The sequence below is a fragment of the Drosophila biarmipes genome, chromosome X (genome assembly GCF_025231255.1).
Source record: "Drosophila biarmipes strain raj3 chromosome X, RU_DBia_V1.1, whole genome shotgun sequence".
Classification (NCBI taxonomy): domain Eukaryota; kingdom Metazoa; phylum Arthropoda; class Insecta; order Diptera; family Drosophilidae; genus Drosophila; species Drosophila biarmipes.
Window position 1 is genome coordinate 1,627,617 of NC_066611.1, and position 19,171 is coordinate 1,646,787.

Genomic DNA, 19,171 nt, shown 5'->3' on the forward strand with positions numbered 1-19,171 from the left:
AAAATTGAACTGACGTTGTTAAAAAATCCTTAAAAAGGTGGGCATTAAACAGGGTTTTGCGTGAACTGAAGGGCGTTTGTGAAGAAAGTGATACAATTGCGCTTTTCCAGAAACTCAGGAATCTGCAAATTCCCAGCTTTCTAATTTTTATAGCTTTCGGGGCAGACAGACGGACATGGCTAGGTCGACTTGGGTAGTGTTCCTGGTCCCCTCCTTACTCTCCGAGGAACGGGTATAATAATATTAACTCAAGAAAAAGAAAGGAAGCTACCTTCTCACTTTCCTCCGCCCTTGCAGGACGTTCCCGGAGTAATGAGCATGGCATTCTGAAGAGTAGAAATAAATATGTGAAAAAATACCAATGCTATCATTTTTACATTATTTATTGATCACCGGGATTTCTCTCCCAAAGCATTTATTTTTGCTCAAAGTCGAGGCCCTTTTTCGCTGTGGTCGGTATTTATTTTAAGCCAAGGGCACACAAGGCACAATTTTCCGATTTTTTTGACACACAATACAAATCTGATTCTTACATTGAGTATTACCAATGTACACTAAGCAAATAAGAGGATTTCCCCGGGCTATTCAGCTTGCTGAAATGACCAACTACATGTAGTTTTATTCCGTAAAATCAAGTTTTGAGATGCCTAGTATCTAAGGTCTTTAGGGATCGGTAGCATTAGCCAACCTCCGCCCTTTATGTCATCCCATTGAGACCGATTTCGCTTTGAGTCCATTTTTCTTGAATGCTTTTCCAGCACGCGAACCCCTGAGCAGTCGGCCAAGACCGATCGAGTGGTTTTGGCCGAGAGCTGGAGAGCGCGGCGCGTTGGCTTCTTGCAATTTCTCGGCCGGGGCTTCGATCAGTTGGCAGTTTGCACTTGCGCGTGGTGGACGTCTCGCAGCGACTCTCCATCCCCCACTGACCTCGCAGTATCTCGTTCCGGAATCGGCGTATATATAGCTCCACCCGTACACGTAGTCAGAGTCAAGATGTTGCGGCTGAGTCTGGTGGCCGTGCTGCTAGTTGTAGCTGGTGTCAATGGTAAGTTTCTGGCCAAGAGACAAGCGGTCCACCAGAAATACATATAGCTTCCGCCTTCGCCATGTAGGCAAAAGCATATGGTTTTTTTATGCAATTTTTGTTACTGTGCTTCGTGCGAGTGAAAGAAACCAGAGCGCCAGAGAGTGGATGGCCTCTTCCTGAGTGCTCGAAAGTAAGAAACCGACTACCTACTCGCTTCCTGCTTGAATTAGGTAACCACCAGCCGTTTTCCCAACTGGTTTTCACCCTGTCGGCTCGCAAGGTCAGCTGTCCTGGCGGGGAAACTGGTTGACGGTCCGTCCAGTTTGGGGCGACTTGGCTCTTCCCAGTTGCGTAACACAAAGTCTGCCAGCGGACAGCCGACCACTGCCGATCTGACCTCCAACTTGATTAGCGGCGATTTTTAAACTCTCGCTTGGCTAGTCGCTCATGGTAATTAGCAGCTCGGCCCCACAGCCTGTCTTCGGCATACATTTGCATACACAGCGAGAAATGCCGAGGCAGTGTGATCACACTCTCCGCTTGGGAAGATTCACTCTTAGACCGTCTTTCTTCTTTACTAAAAAGTATCAAGTGGAATCCAGTCTCCCAGAAGCGAAAGCCGGGAATAAATAACACCTTAATTAAGCATAAATTCTACCAGAACCAGTTTAGGCCATTAATTTGTTTGCTACACTGTATTAAAAAGACCACCCGGCCAATTCCATGTCTTTGAAAGTACTCTGTGGACACGAAAGCGCTCGGTCAGTCGGCTTTGCGTAATGACCTTTGCAACTCGATTCTCCTAAGTGACTCCCTTTTCTTGCTGTGTACCCACGAAGTCCATAAATATGCAAATCGTCTAGACTTTTCTGTGCCGATTTCATGGTCAACTTTCGCCTTCGTTCCTGGCTCACCCTATTGTTATACTTCTTTTCTAAAGGCCCATGCCTTCCAAGCATCTTGGCGGCATCACTGTCATTTGTGAAGTTTCTTGTTTCGATTTCACTTTTGAGTGCTCAGCGGTGGACGAAAACTTGTTTCCGAAAGGTGCACATTGCAGTGCATTAAGTAAGAGTGGATGTAAAATGTAAAAATAAACCGTAAAAACGGGAATTGGAAATGCCAATCGACTTTTTAAAGCCTTAAGCAGATGCTGTGCTTCATTTGTGGAACTCGATTGTGACATTGATTTTAGCTCTGTCTCGTATTTGTTGGTCATCGCCGAACGCGTTGCATAATTGGCTCTGGTGTGACGCAAAATAAGCGAAAAAGTTTGGTTGAAAACAAAAAACCGTCTCGCTTGGACCCAAGTGGAAAGGTGGAAAAAGGGTGCATCCGTATTCCTCGCTCTGCGAAGTCGATGCAAAAGAAGTGTTGCCCAATGGTTTTTATGAAGGGGATTTAGGCTGAAAAGTTTATTAAAAGGCACTTGTGTTTAAAACTGTTTTATGATAGAATGATTGTTTGTTATCTCGTAGGGTTTTCATTTTTTCTTTTATTTTTTCTCTTGTTTCCTGTTGGCAAGCTCCTCAACCCTGTTAAGGGTAAGCTTCTATCCACTTGCATTTTTCCAAGCACTCACTGGTACACTTGTGATCAGTTGTTCTCAACATAAAGCCAGGACATGATGTGTGCTCACAACCCACGATAAAGACAAGGATTGCCGCGGCACTTGCTTAATTATAAGGCCGCCGTGTGTGCGCCGCAAGTCCTGGTTTTTATGCCCCACTTAGGGAGAACGAAATCAAGTTGATTTAAATATTCATTAAAGGGGATGGGTGGGCGTGGTCAATAGGTGGGAAGGAGGAACAGGGCCCATAAGCCGTTTTAACGCAAATTGCTCACAAAGGCAAGTGGCTTTGGCCATTACACACTCGGCAGCGAACAGTGGGATTCCTCCGCGCTGAGCTAACCAAATCGGCATTATTTACAATTTAAGTGTCGTAAATGCAGAGGGCGGCGACTGAAACACGAGCACACTGCGCGAAAAAAGGCCGTTGCAGGGAAGCGACCAAATCATTTAAGCTGCTTACACGCACACTGCGGACATAAGCACACACGGACGCGGCACGGGCGTGAAAAATGAGGCGCAAAGCAGCCACAGAAATGCGTGAAAAATTACTTGAAAATGCCAATGGATGAGCTACAAAAAATAACAACTGAAATCGCTTTGCAAATAAGAGAATAAAAACAGTCGCACTCGAGGGAGCCAACTACAGGCGACGCCGAGTGCGAAACGTGTTAAGTGAATATCTGCACATAAACAACCGAACGGAAGTGTGTCAGCAAGGGAAACTCGATTAAAAGTGCGCTTTAAGGACAATAAATGGTTCCAGCGACCGATATCTGGGTTGAAAAATTAAGATTAGGTCTTTAGAAACGGTTTTTTCGAGCCCTCTTTTTAGCGACTAAACTTTTGGTACAACAACTTTAAGCCAGATTTAAACTGCCCCGTACAGCTCTTCCAATAAAAGGTTTTTCACTTATGGAAAATTATACAAAAATTAAAAGCCTTCTTGAATTAAATGTATAATGCACGCTATTAATTGTTTTCATCCATAACAACATTGTGTAGTTGGGATGAATGCAAGCAGGCTTCAGCGACAGAGGCTCCCTTTGGCATGGGGAAATGTGAGCCGTTTAATGATTATTTGAGTTTCGATTGTAATGTAGTCGAAGTACTTTGCAAAAGAAGGGAAGCAACTTAGCTATAGTTGATTAGAATAACAAGAAAAAACAGCTTAAGGGAGGAGCCTGATTTAAAAGCATCAAAAATCGATTTTTGGCGATTTTATTGTTATATATTTCAACATTCTTCTCAGTTTTCAATAAAGTATATGTCATATTATGCCTGGTACAGGCATTTCGCCAACGCACCTCAAGTGTGCACATGTCCTGCGGCGGCAAAGATGCAAGTCGCAGTTTCCATCCGAGACAAATAGAACCGACTAATTTTATATTTTCAATAGTGTCCTTCTAGTTAAACCTAAATTAAGCAAAAAGTGAGACATTCAATTTTTTCGAATTTATTTAATTAATTTAAATAAATATTATTGTTAATTTATTTCAAAAAGTTCACTTTAGATTGTGTAAAAACCGGGTTAATCTTAAGTTTTTTTAGGTTCAACTAGAAGATAGTTCTATTACGAACACCATAAACGTTGTCTCGTTCCGAAAGGACTTATACTCTACAAGTAATGGGTATAAAAATAGTGTTTGGTGCTTATTAGGTTTAAAAGATCGCGTATTATAGAGGTCCCCTAAACTTTAGTTTTCACACAACAAATTTTCACGACAGGGCGAATAAGCGACTGCAGACCCCTCTTTGTGGCCATTTTTTCCCCCTTTAGCAAAACGAATATCGTCGCTTTAGGCCAGCGATGGAGAGCTGAAACCGCGCCATCGCCTAAAAGGTGCCTAATGGAAGCCACCCCTTGAGCAGTGTCGATAGGACATGCCTGTGGTGATGGTGACGACCTGATGAATGGTACTGCAGGGAGGTCCCAACATGTCCTTGTATGCTCTGAATCACTGCTTCAGGCAAACGGTTTGGTGCTAACTTTAATTGGGGGTCAGCCTACACACTTTTGTTCAAATTTAAACGTCCGACCGTAGTTTAATACCAACACGAAGAATTCATTTCGGAGAACTGCAAACTTTAAATACTAAAATGTTTAAAATTAAATCACGTCCACTAATAGGAGCCAAAAAAAGCCAAAAATGACAGCCCTGGTAAGGAAAGCGATTTAAACCAAGCAGGTTCATTGTAGGTTAAGCTTATTAAGCATGGTACTAAGTCATACTAACTCGTATTCCTTGTAGTTTGACCGAATTCAGAGTTCATCCGCACATCAGCGCCAAAGTTGATCAGCTCTGGTTCCCAATATGCCAACCTTGAGGATGTGGGAGCCGGGTTGGGACTGGGTTGTTGATGGTGCTGCAGATCGTCTCCCAGGTCCTGGCAACGGCTCTGCCACCATTCCCATCCAGCGTCCTTTTTCCACCTCTCTATGGAAGCACGCATATGATGATATTAATATTACAATATAAAGTTCCCCGGGTACCCCTTCTTCAGCTCCGCCTTCGGTGGAGGTCTGTCGGACATCGCATTACTGGTGATTCTGCTAAAATATGCTTATATTACTACAACTTACGTTTGGCCAGACCATATTGTTTCGGTCAGAACCTCCTTCTCTGCGAGGACAGGTGCGGCAGGAACCGGACATCGGAAGGGAAGCCCCACTTGGCATGCTCCTTTCCGAGTGGATCTCCTCCAGCGCTGCTGGCCTGTTTTGGTACTGGGAGTTGGTTCGGAACGCTTCCTGTGGCCAAGTCCCAAGGTACTGGCTTACCCTCTGTGGATTGGATTGCTTTTCGCCGCCCCAAACTTCTATGGGGTTTTTGGGGTGATTTTTCGGGTTTTCCCTCCATTTTTTCATTTTTGTTTCGACACAGCTTCTGAACGAACACAGAAAAGGATTTAATTTGTATTCCAAGAGCGTGGTGGCTAACGAGCGGTCATTCAAATTAAGTCGGGATATATTTCTGGTTTCTGAGACAATACAAAATTGCCCCCAACCATTTGTATTTATGTACACTAAGAAAGATATCAGGTTTTTCGTTTGAATCCAGCATTTTCGGCGTCAGAACTTCGCTAGGATTGAAAAATAGTGAACCCGAGAACAAATTAGGCTTTTAAGCAAAAAATACAATATTTCAGAACATTTCGGCCTACAATTAAGTACCAATCAAGAATAATTCTTAATTTGGCGTTTAATTATATGCTAGTAGACAGAAATAATCATTGGAAACTCAAATAAACGGGATATATCTAAAAAAAATTAAAATCAAAACATTTGCTCAATGTGGGAATTTCTTGAGCACGAAAGTTCTTAAATGGAAAAAATGAAATCAATCTTAATCAAGGCTGTTTGTTCTTAATTTTATCACAGTGCTTTTCCCTGAGTGTAGCCAGAGCTACTGGGCTTAAGGTTAGGAGAAGATAACTTACATTGTACATTTTTCTAGAGTTTAGTAGTCATTTATAACTTATATTTACTATTATATAGGTTTCATATACAGCTTTTTAGGATTTTGGCCTTGGTGAATTTATTGGCGATACACACTTCATGTGGACTGAGGGAAGCGACATCGTTTTCAAACTAGGGTGAATAGGTGCCGTTTCCTTCAGGACTACCCCATTCGGAGCGACCACCCCGGTCCCATGCTCCCTCCCGCCCGGGGAAAACAGCTCGGCTCTCCAGAGATAGGTCTCTAGAAACCACAGTCGATCGACCACTTGTCCTCTTTGCCTAGTCGCACCAAGGCAAGCTCAATTCCCACTTGGTGAAACAGTTTTCGCCGGGCGAGGCAAGGAACCAGCTGGTTCTAGACAACTTTTGTTCCGAGCTTGCGGATCATTGTCGTAGGCCCTTATCCCAAACTTCGATTACTGCCAGGCAGTACGGCAGGATTCAATTGCTGTTCCCTGATTGAGTGGTCTTGACTGATTTCTCGTGGCTCGCCTGCTTATAAAGTGCCGCTTGGAACCAATATTTGCCCAAAACCCATCGATTAACCTAAAAAACGCAGAAACGCTCGAATCTGTCCGTCTCCTGCCAGTAGGTAGCGCTTTTCGATCTCGCTTTGCTGTTTGTACATGTATCTCCACCTGGCCTTTGCTCCCTTTAGGTGGATGAGAAGTATCTGAAAGTCGAGGCATCCGAAGGTCAGCCCAACTACATTCCGTACGAAAATGTTACTTAATATTCAAACTGCTCGATATTCCCCCTTCTGCTTTAAGCCTTCGCAAAAATGCTACATGAATTATGGCCAGGGGAAGAAAAAACACAGCGCGACAATGCCAAGGAAAGCATCAACGGAAAAGGTTACAGCAAAATTAAACACGAAAACGTATTGCATGATGTGCATAAAATAAAGATTTTCCCAGCTCTTTACCAGGTTTTACTTTTTGTTCTCCGATTTTATTTATTTTCTCGCGCACATTTAAATTGGCCGAGCAAGACACGGGCAACGTTGAGTCCAGAGAATGGGAAATGTATCCTTTTGAACGTTACGGTCTCGGCTTATTTTTAATTATTATTTTCCGCATTGGCAATTTCTTAATTAAGGGCAAAGAACAAAAAACGGTTTCCATGTAATTGGCTATATGACTTTTAAATAAATGTGCAACACAATTATTATTATTATGTTTCGCCTTTTTATTGGCGTCAGGGCTGTGTAACTTCGAACTGATTGATATTTTTTGTTGTGCAACAGTTCTTAAGAATCAAAGGTCTTGTGAGGTATGATAAACCAATTATATACCTCGGCTTTTACTACTTAAACGGCCTTAAAAACACATAATAAATAGGTATTGAAAAGTTAGTTACAATAGCTGTTACTCGTATAGTGAAAGGGCTTATTGCATTTTCGGAAGGCTTGTAGCAAAAGGCATTTCAAATCGTGATCAGGATCTAAAGGGATATAGTCATGACAGTACAGTACAGACAGTTGCCAAAAATGAGGGGTTAAGCACGTCCCTTAAAATGAAAAAACTATTTTCATTATTCTACAAATATTGCATCTCCGTTAAAATAATCCCCTCCAATTCGTCGAATACGGTCGTAGCGGAGGGTCGAATTGTTGATTAAATGGTCAGGAACGACCACTTATTTTCAAGGAAGTGTAAGAATGGAAAGTAAACTCTTGGTCGTTTGGCGGACACGAGCGTTACCGATTATGACATTAAAGCACAATTTGGCCGAACGTCAATCCTGCCAAGCCAAGGAAGAAGGAGTACCCGCGAAGCTTGAATTGGAATTGGAAATTCCCCTCACCTTTTGCTCACAGTATAAACTATAAAATGAATGGAATTCATGCGCACCGCAAGCTTTCCTCTCTATGGCATCCGCATTTTGTAAACTTATTATATTTCATTATGTTATTTCTATTTTATTTGTCACTGCCTGTGTTCATATTTAGCTTAACCATTTCAAACGTTCCGACTAAGCTAAAACGGGTTTTTAGGTGTATCCATCATGAGAGTTCAGCTGCCCATTTGTGCCTCAGCCCAACTATCAGGGGCGAAGGGGTATTAAGCCGCTTAAAGGACGTCGCCGCATTAGCCATGACTTTTGGTCTCCTGCCAGTGACTCGGCCAGGGTTTATGGACATAGATGTTGGCTTGGACTCGGATAATAAATATTAATTAGCCATAATAATTATATAAACATGTTTCTCGCCACAATTTGCTATTGTCCCACTGTTTTTGCTGTTTGTTCGGCACACAACTTTCATATGATTTTATCCCGGATTGCTTTGTTATTGTTTATTTTTCACATTCCATTTAAATTAACTGCCAATTCTGTTACTTTTTCGCCGCAGCATAGCCGTTGTTATTGTTGGATAAATGTGCACATAAATTGAACAAATACAAACACTCAAATATTTTAGCAAAACATGCACACGTTTTGGTATGCCTTTGTTTGACAAAACTTTAAGCATTCTCATTTAAAGATACTTATTGCTAATCGCCCTCGAAAATAAAACCAAAATGAAAACGGAAATGCCAGAAACAAACTGCAAATGCCAATAGAAGTGCAACATTAAATGGCAAAAGCTAAGCAAGTTGAAAGTAAGGTGCAGTTTTGTACGCCCAACCTAATGCTTTGGATGCCTTTGGGAGTGGGAGTGGCGCTCGTAAAAGAAATATATCAATATTAAACAGCGTTGGAAAGGCGGCGGTCCAAGCTGTCAATCAAGCACAAAATAATTTAAGTTTGCTCTAGTTGCTTTGTGAAAAGACGTGGAAGGTGTATAGAAAATACGAATATATTCGTCATATTTTGATACACAAAGTCCGCAAAAGAAAAACTCCCGCTGCACCGACAAATATTTGCGAAGTTTATTAAATCCGAGCGATAGAACTCAGCACGGAGTACCCACCTCACAATCTTTTCCCAGTGTCATTCTAGGAATTTTAATAAACTTTGACTTAATTTAATGCCATTGTTCTGCCACTTCTGGGTTGTCGTTCGAAAACTAATAAACAAGTCAGAAAGAACTCCTCGCATGAAGAGTAAGCGGGACTTCAAAATGAAACACTAGAGAAACACGCAATAAAGTACAATTTTTAATAGTAACCAAGCCTTAGCAATGGTCAATTTTACCAACCAAACTTCTTTGTATGTAGGGGGAAAAATACCTATATGTTATGTCAATTATCTGCACTTACTATACTATTTTTAATTACGATTTTAATCACATTTATTAAATTTCTGAAACCAAGGAAAGTATTTGAAGAGGAGTAAATCAAGCTTATCGCCAGCTAAATAAATCTATTTACGACAATAAATTATCAAGAACATTCGTCAACCCCGCATGTATGCGTTAAATTAAATTCTGCTATTTTGGGGTTTTGGTCTTAGCTATCAATTAATTGCCATTTTCGCGGCATAGCAACAATGAAAAATCATAAAACTGACACATAATCATACCTATAATGAGAAATACGGGGGCCCGCGACGCGAATGCGTAATGCAATTGTGTCCAATAATAGTTTTCATTTAATTAACATTTAGCTCCAAAATGGATATGTTTTATGAATAATTTAAGCGGCAGTCAAGCGGCAAAGTGGGCATAATTATAAACGCTAGATCTCATCGAAAAACGGATTTGGGAATGTGAGCCGGGCTGGACTTCTGCTGTTTGTAGTTTAGCCCTCTGTTAATCTAATGCCGTAGTCCATTTATATTCATTACATTTAAACTTGTCCTAAACCGCACAGAACGGGCATGGGAAGTAGGTTAGAGTTTGATTTATTAATTAGTTTTTCTCGCTTTCCTTTTCGCATTTTTTGCCACATGATCAGAGTGTATATGGACATTTAATTATATTTTTCTGTTATCTATTTATTTATTGGTTACATTCGCCCATCTCTCACCCCGTCTTGCGGTTTTTGCAAATGTCAAGCCACCAAGCCTTTTAAGCTTAGATTTGCCTCATTAAAAATATGTGTGTGCATTTCGCTTGCGAAATCCCTATACATAAATGTGTGTTAAGCGATAATAGTTTGTGTTAATCCTGCCGGTCGTTCCTTCTCACATTTACGAATAATTTGATTCGTTACACATGAAAGCGCTTATAAGTATGAAGTCTGTTTTGCAATGCATGCCGGATATTTAAATTCCACGCGCAACTTAACTCATAGAGAAGTTAATGCAAATGGTTTATGGTTTATGCAAGCGACCCGGGATATCAGTTTCAGTGATATTTACTAATTTAACAGAGTTATTCAGCTTAAAAGAAAACCAAAAAGTATTGACTATCCCTCCGTTTTCTCGACTATTGCAGGCCAGGGAAAGGAGAAGGAGGAGTTCCAGTGCCCCTCACACATTGCCAACGGCAACTACGCCGATCCGGCGACATGTCGTCGTTTCTACCAGGTAAGTGCACTACTAATCCTCCCTGGATTTACATTTATGGAATATAGCACCTGAGACATTGAATGGTTTTCCCCCTTTACAATCCTATCCCATCCTGCAGTGCGTCGATGGATTTCCGTACTTGAACCGTTGTCCATCCGGACTCTTTTTCGATGACGTGCAGAAGTACTGCACATTCAAGGATGAGGCCAAGTGCGGTCCCCTACCAACAAGTAAGTAATTAGGAAAGCCTCAAAACTGTGGGAAGAAAGTGCGACATAAATCAGGGCGAACAAAGAAAGTGGGGTGACACCGTGGATGCACTCTTACTGTGGTCACCGATTCTTGGGCAGGTTCTCCTCCATCCGTCTGTCTCGGCTGCTAAACGATTCGAAGTTTAAAGCTCCCAGACCCAAAGACCGGCTGGGACTATAAAAGCGAACTTTGGGCCGAAACAATTGCCAGGCGGGGACCACACAATTTATTGGAAGTTTCAAATATAATTTTGGCACACTGAACATGCGGAAAATTCCCATATTTTAAACGAAATGTTTGTCCCTTATAAACTTGGCCGAAAGACAAAAAGCTCCGTACACCGTTTAAAAAATTATTCAAATTCAACCGTAAGTACGGCGTGCCAAGCCATGGTACGGCCAGTAGTTTTCCCAGGTCAGTTTTCCACAAATTGTTGCCCTGGTTCCACTCATCGATTTTTAGATTAGTAAAATCTTCGTTACAATAAGCTTCAAATTATTTGCGAGCAGATACTTTGAATTCTATACATTTTTTCCCAGTACACCAGCACGGAGGGACCAAAGGAGAACATTTCTCAGACCTGATGTTGTGCATTAGGAAGCAATTTTGAGTAAATGTCGCATAACTCATTTATGGCTGTAAAATTCGTGTGCATGTAGTACTGTGTTTGGTTGGCCAAGACCGAGCTGAAACGTAACCAAAACCTAAGTCGAAATGCGCCCGATGACAAAAGCAATGAGCAAATGGTGGCCACCACTCCGGGGACACAATTCCAAACATTGTCCGCTCTATTGACTTGCCTAACGACGCTGCCCAAAGGGCCACCTTGCCGCAGGGCTGTGGGCGGAGGGGGGGGAGCGGAGGTTAAGCAATAGCCAAGATGAATGCCAAGTGCTTTGGAAACCACCCGACCACCCACAACATTGAGTGCACTTCAAATGGGGCACAAACGCGACCGCTTAAGAATAACCAGTCTATCTCTCGTTCTCCATTTGTCCATACACTGCGGGTCATCAGAATAGCAGTGCACTTTGGGGCCACAGTACTTTAAAGTATTTTTGCACCATTTCAGCTATTTCCCTAGGCGCTGCAGGGGCAAGTCCTGACTTATCTTTGCAAGGCCACTTGTAAATATTTGTACAAATATGTTAACAAACTGCGGAAAAGTGGTTAAACACTTTGCGGTCCATTTAGACAGAAACCTGTTTTAATAATTAGCAAACAACGACAAATGCAGTGTCGCTAGGGGGCGCTTTGGGACAGGTGGCGCTAGGTGGAGTCCTCTCCCTGAGGTCTTAAAGTCTTTGCCTCTTCTGACAACTTAATTAACAACTTGTAAGCATGAAGAACAGAAGTTTGCGTTTAACGTATATTGCATTTCAGGTCTAGAAACTTGACCACTGCTATACATGAGTGTGTGGGCCATTAAAGCACACATTTGCGATTTATTTTTTAGTCTTACGGCAGCCCCAGCTCCAGTCTCGGACTTTGCGTCGTTTCCGTGCGCAATTTTCTCTTTTTTCGCCATTTCATTTTGCATAGACTTCAGAAATTGTATTTTGGCTACCCAAATGGCGATCTGGCTGAACCTTTTGGTATTACTGGCATTGCCCATATCTGAACTACTGGTCAGAGCGCTGAAAGGTGATTGAGAAGATGATTATACAAAAAATCAGCCATTTACATCTTAATATTATTTCCTTAAAAAGAAAATTGATCAATCGTTTAATTGAGCAAGTTTTTCTTAAAATAATGGTTAGTTTGTTCTGTTTGATGGCTGCTTCTAGCCGGATAATATTAAAATTAGCAGCTTAAACTAAATTATAAAGGTACCCTACATATTGTAACAGGGGGAAACCGATATTTTCAAATAGGAACATTTTACAATTTTTCGAAATATTTTTTAGTAATCACACTGTAAATGCATTTTCCAAAAGAAATGATTCCAGCGCAAAGAAATTTTTTAAAGAGGAAATCTGTATTAAAACAAGACAGAATTAAAATTAAGAAAGACTTTTCATATATTAAGAATTGAATGAACCTTTTCTCAGTGTGCAGAAAAGGTGGTAATCCGCGCTTATTTGTTTTTAAGTCAGGGGCTGGAAGGAGGAATAGCTTTTATTGAGGAAGTGTATTGGAGCGTTTTTAGTATTCAAATTATGCAAATAATAAAGTTTTTGTGCTAGTAAGTACGCTCTACAGAACTTTTCACGGATATTGACCTTTTTAAATAGGGAACGAAAAAACGCTCAGCAAAGTGGTTTGAGCTGCGACTAAATTAAGCGCTACGCACAGATAGTTAATTTAATTTAAGTACCCTGCACTCTCTGCCCAATGTGCAGTTGATAAATGAGGGGGGGATGGGGTCAGAAGGTCACGAAGGTTTGCCACTGGATTGCGGAGCAGTGATAAGGGGTGGGTGGCACGGACGGGTTGGAACACACACACGTCCGCGCGGAGTGACATATCGCTCACATGCAAACACGCACTTTTGCAGTAGTCTCCATTCCGGCTGCACTGCGAGTACGACTGCTTTCTGGACACGGAAGGAGGGCGCGGAGGTCGGGGAGCACGGGTGCGAGCTTCCGTTTTACGGCATGGAGGCTGATCCCGGTCCGTCGGTCGTCGGTCGTCGGTCGCCGGGCGACGGCGACGGTCCTTGGTCGTGGTCGTTGGTAGGAAGGCAGCCGCTTGGAAGAAAGCTGCGACAGCTAAAGCGTTTGGGGATTTGCGTAAGACCGACTTGAATATTGTATCATATAAATAGCCCTCTGTGTGTGTGTGCGTCATTTATGTTATTACTTTTCTCCGCACTCGCAGACGGGGAGTTCGAGGCGAAATATTGCAGCAGAGTTTAGGTCAAAGCTCTGTGCACCAAAAGTTTTTCCGCTTCTTTTCTGCTGACACATGTACCCTGTACATATGCAACATTGTATATATACTCGTATTTGCGTAGTTCAGGCCCCATATATGCATGTATTCAAAACTTATCACAATCAGCCCATTGCCAAATACGTCGGGCCAGTGCAAATAGCTAATTCCAACGCGAAACGTAGAATCTAAAAGAACAAGGACTGAAAACATTCAATGCCTTTGATATGAGACATTCATTGATATATTCAATGCTCTTGAATAAGTCCATGCATGGCATATGAATGGAATCAACTCAAAAATAAGATTATCAATTGTTCAAAAAATATTTGTGCTATATATATTTTTTTTTAAATATTAATTTTCTTTTGTGAAGTTCTTGCAAAACTTTTTTAAATGTTATTCGGAATTCAGAAATATTAAAGAATATATAATATATATAGATATACATAGCCGAGTCGATGTAGCCCAGAACGCTGAAACGTGTCTAGCTCCCATTTTCTTTTAAATTAAAAAGTTTAATTTGTTGCGTAATTGTGTACAACCAGAATTCACGTTAGAAGTTCGGAAATAACCAAAATTTCATTTGTTTCATGTGTCGTTTTATAGTTTTCTGAGTTCAAAGCCTAGTCAGTATATAGTGCACGTACACACACATGGCCGTTCATGAATTCACACCTTGCCATTTCTGAATACATGCTGCAATACAATTTAAAGCAGTTTCAGGAAAATGAGTGAGGCAAACTAACTGATTGGCTCTAATCGCCGGGCACTTTAATTTTGCTGCCATCTGCCAACTGCCTAAGCCATCTGGGGATTAAGAGCTCTGCCAGCAGAAAGACTTCCTCCCCGACATCCGTATCTTCTCGCCCCTGCTTTCTCTCCCTGCTACTTGCCACAAATCTCCACTGACGAATTGCGTATACGCAACGAGTTTCAACCGAATTTGAAATTGTGACGACAACTCGTCCCCAAAATAAATAAGCAAAAGCGGCATGTGTGTGCCCTAAAATATATGCAATTCATTTTGCATATAAATGCGAATTCGTTTTACTTCATTCCGATTTGATTTGGCCAAGGCGAGACGCAAATTAAAATATTTAAGCCACTTTTTTAAAGGGAGTCGAATTCCGGCAAGGGTTGAGCGCTTGATAGGCACTGTGTCCAAAGAAATGACAAGCTGATTTTCCACCTACGTCCACTGCCACACACACACGACAAGCACGCAGCTGAGCTGATAAAATGCAAAGAAAAATGTTTTGCACTGAATAGTTTTCAATTTCATAATTCAGTGAGCACGCTCAATGACAGCATTTCAATATTGCTTACACAACAACAAGAGCAGTAACACCCGCACACACGAACAGCAAAAAATAACTACTGAAAATAATATCAAAAGCCTTAACGGAGGTACAGTGATGCCTCGAGGAGGTAACCATTTGATAAGGAGGATTCGAAAAGGGTTGCCACTTAAACTATAAAATTTCTCCTTACTCAACGGTCAAAAATCAATATCATACAGGTTATATTTTCTAATCTGGATCTCCACGGTTTGGTCTGAAGAAGGGACTATTTTTAGCTCGATCATCACCACAGGACCTGCCATCCTCCTTCTGGGGGCAGTTTCAAAATCTGTAAACACTATTATATTTAATTGATATTGACTTGCTCGGACTCGTGTTGGCTCACTACTGCGCGCGCTCACTGTACAACACAGCACGAGGGATGGAGGACGGCAGCTGCTGGACGGAGTGGCAGTAGCCGAATATTACTTATACGCATCGTGTGCGAAGATGTGAATCGCTTTCCGTCCACCGACGACAAAATGCATAAGACAAAGTTACTAAAAGTGTTTATTACATTTTATTCAATAACTTAGCACAAGTTTGGAGCGAGACGGCACTAGCCGGTGCGCCGGAGCCAGACGGAGAGGGGGAGCGTGGGATTGCTTGAAGTTTCTTTCTGAAATAATAAAATTTTATGCATTTACTTTCTGCTGGAAATGCAGGACAGGACGGTTGGCAGAGAGCTGGCTTTTCCAGCCCCAGAGAATTTATGTTGATTGCAGTCCGGTCCTCTGTGTGTTCCGTGTGTCCTGTGTGTGCGTGTGTGCGAGTGTATTTGTGTCCTGGCCAATTAATTGCCGAGCATTTCATTTTCATTGCCGTTATTTATGATGTGACCACAAATATTTTTCAAAAGGCATTGATATGCCACAAGCATTTATTTTGGTTTTCCTTTCCGGTTTTACTTTTATTTATTTTGCAATTTCGCCCGGAAATCTGATCAAAAATGCTATGTTAATATTTTAAGAACGTCTAAATGAAAACTTATTCATATACACTGTGTATTATCACTCGGGAGTGAGTGCGAGGAGGCCACGAAAGGAAAGGAATGGACTGATGAAGTAGTATTTACATCCTCAGCTCTCCTCTTCTCCAAATCGAACTTGAGCCCCAAGCCCTATAAAAAGGGAGCACGCTCTAATCGAGGGCCTCGACTATCCCATACCCGTTACCTACCTAACAAACTGTACTTACTTACTAGAAGACCAACATAAAAATGTGATCGCCAGGTTAGATCGATCAGATAGAATACTATCTTCACAAAAGGGGGAAAACCGGGATGAACTTAGTCAGTGAAAACTGGGCAGGCTGCATTAGCTTTCATTTGCCTATATTTTGCATTAAAGCTAAGCATTCAATTTCAGTTAGCACTGTCGAAAGTATAAATTGAAACGAGAACTTCAAGTTTCTTTCGTTTGAACACTCTGCAAAGAAGAAAATAGCAAATGCAAAATGGAAATAAAATTTATTTGATTGATGATGTGTCCCCGGGAATTAGAAGCAATCGCCACTTTACAATTTAGTTTCAGTCACAACTTTTTGCAGGAGGAAATTGACTTCTGTAAAAACGGAAACCGGATAAATGGATTAGTTAACATTTTCATATTGATTGATTAATTATCGTCAGATAAAAACCTTACAGTAAAGCTTAGGATTTTCAATTACTCTTATCGGATTAGTGGATTGTTGAATAAATATTTACTGGCTGCTCTCTAATATTATTTTTTTAAATTAATATAAACCTTGACCAGGCTGGCTATTGAATTTTAGCTAAATGGCTTAGAGTGTACTTTTTAGATATTTAGATATGTTTTCTGACAGTCATTAGGCAACATTTTCGGAATGGGGCTTCAACCGCACCACTGCAGTTGACTTACACTTGTGACCTCTGCACCCGCCCTTTAACCCTTGGAAAGCCACTGAGAAGTCCCCTCAGTCCCCGCACACCGAAGCCCATAAGCTCAAAATCAAATCAAATCAATGCCTCCGGGCACGACTTTCGGTGCATCCATATCCATGGCTAGTGCTAATTCGGTTTGCGCATCTGCCGGATGCGCCGGATGTGCCTTTAATATTTGCCAAGGAACATGGCTCCTGACTCGGCCTCACCTTTTGTCTTGCGAACTTTAAGTGAATTTGTTTACTCGATCGCAAAACAAAACAAAACAAGCCCGAACAACTGATTGCCACTGAGGATGGGCGCTGTGGAGAAAAAAGCAATTGAATTCGATTGAGTTTCGGCTCGGCTCGCAATCACATCGCATCCAGGTCCCACGCCCAGCCCGCCCACATATGCAAATAGCTTTTGAGAGAGGAGAGAGCTCGGAATTTGGCTTAAGGTTATTTGGCTTTGATCCCCCCATCGCCGCCCGTTGTTAACTTTCTTTTAACTCGTTCCCGGCACACACTCGCCTTGGACTGCCTGCTTATTGACATTTCATCCGTCATTGTGCCGGCTGACTTGTTGACTCTCGACCTCTCGACCCCTCGACCCCCGGCATCTGGGATTGGATCCCGCATAACGAAATAGATTTTAAATAATTTCCAAACTGATTTGCGCCCCTTCCAGCGCCCGCCCCTGCCACGGAGGCCCCGGCCGACACCGCCCAGCGGTGCAACACGGAGGACTGCGCCCTGCCCTACTGCTTCTGCTCCAAGGACGGCACCCAGATTCCCGGCGACCTGGAGGCTGAAAAGGTGAGTAACACTGGACGGTGGCTGGTGTTGGGGGGTGGGGTGGCCGGTGTCCCCGGAACACGTCGGTTTCGGTTGGACTCCCTGCTGCCAGGGTATGCGGACGGGTATATTTGTTAGCTCAGGGACACCCATGCTGACACCCATCCATATTTACCTTAAAATTACCGCCTTCTGCTTACACTAGCCTACAAAATAAGTTCCATGAAGATCTCGAAAATGAGCAGGAACTAGGTTATTTAAGCCCTAAAAGAAAGACTTGCAAAGTAATATTTGCTTATACATTTTTTGGATGCTTTGCAAAATAAACTGTTCTGCTAAATAACATTTAAGTGATCCTCGTCGACAAACGTTCATCTAAATGTATCTCCAGGCCCTCTATAGCAGCACTGTCTTAACTAAAGCACTCGCTGTGCCAATACACAATAAAGCGTTAATGTTTTTTCGTAAGGCAACACCTATGCCCAGTTAAGCGCACCCAACAAACTTGCATCAATCTAACTTTCCGAGCTCCCATTTCCAAAACTTGCTCCGTGCATAAATGCAATTTCCACACAAAATTAAACGCAAACTCCATAAGTTAAGTAATTGTTTGCGTAACACCGCTGTAATTGCTTAGACCGGCGGAGTGCAGGATACTGCTCAGTCGGATTTCGCCGAGATCGACTGGGCTACTTGTTGGCCTTCCATTTTTCCATTTTGCGTTTAAGTGTTAATTTGCTGAGCGATAAATTTCAAGTGTATTGACAGCTTTTATTTTTACGACACAGAACTGGGGCTATGGCAGCTGTGGATCGTGGCGCTTTGGATGAGATATATGTAGGTTTCTGGAATCCAGTCGCCTCTGGGTGCCAGTCCTCCGTGTTCTGTGACTATAAATCTATGTATTTGCATTCGGTTTGCTCTTATCGCCGCTTTGCATAAGGAAATTGTGCTCTTGTTCTTTTTGCCATCTGTTGTTTTTGCTGCTGTCCCTCCCTTATTGTTGGCAGTTCTTGTATTTGTTGCTGCTGCTGCTGGGTTCCTGTTGATTCGAATATCCTGTTTAATAACTACGCTTTGTTTATTTGGCCAAGAGTTATGCGCTCACGGTACAGATAGAAATGGAAACAGCAAGATGCAACACTCGTAATCATTTTCGAAATAATACTTTAAGCTGTTACCTTCAGTTACCACTTCGGCTTTCCTTTGAAAAGACTTTAAATCCATTTGCTTTAATTATTTGTTTAATAATTCCGTTGCTACATTGCTGCCATGAAGTTGATATACCTTTGCAGTTCATATATGTCATCCAATTAAAATCACAAAACCGTACACCCAGAATAGTATAACCGACCCTTGCAAACAGAGACCCAAATTCTGCACTTAAAAACAACAAAAATATAGTAGAAAACAACGAAGCCGTAATTTGTATACTTGTTACTCGTGGAGGGAAAGAGCATATTGCCTTTCTCGAAAAGTGTGTACCGCGTAGACGGAAGCGTTTCCGACCCCATCAAGTACATTATTTATAATCAGGATCACCAGCCGAGCTTTCGGAAGCTATAAAAGAC

At 42.0% G+C, this 19,171-nt stretch overlaps 1 protein-coding gene across 1 annotated transcript in view; it reads left to right on the forward strand.

The window, feature by feature from the left end:
• The first annotated feature begins 878 nt into the window (after positions 1 to 878).
• The window catches only part of LOC108028906 (chitin deacetylase 1), a 55,686-nt gene continuing 37,393 nt past the window's right edge, over positions 879 to 19,171 (forward strand). Inside the window, exons 1-4 of the mRNA XM_017100927.3 lie at positions 879 to 1,045; positions 10,382 to 10,473; positions 10,574 to 10,685; positions 17,494 to 17,621. Coding sequence (XP_016956416.1) covers positions 994 to 1,045; positions 10,382 to 10,473; positions 10,574 to 10,685; positions 17,494 to 17,621 — 384 coding nt within the window. The 5' untranslated portion in view covers positions 879 to 993. The remainder of the gene's footprint in view (positions 1,046 to 10,381; positions 10,474 to 10,573; positions 10,686 to 17,493; positions 17,622 to 19,171) is intronic.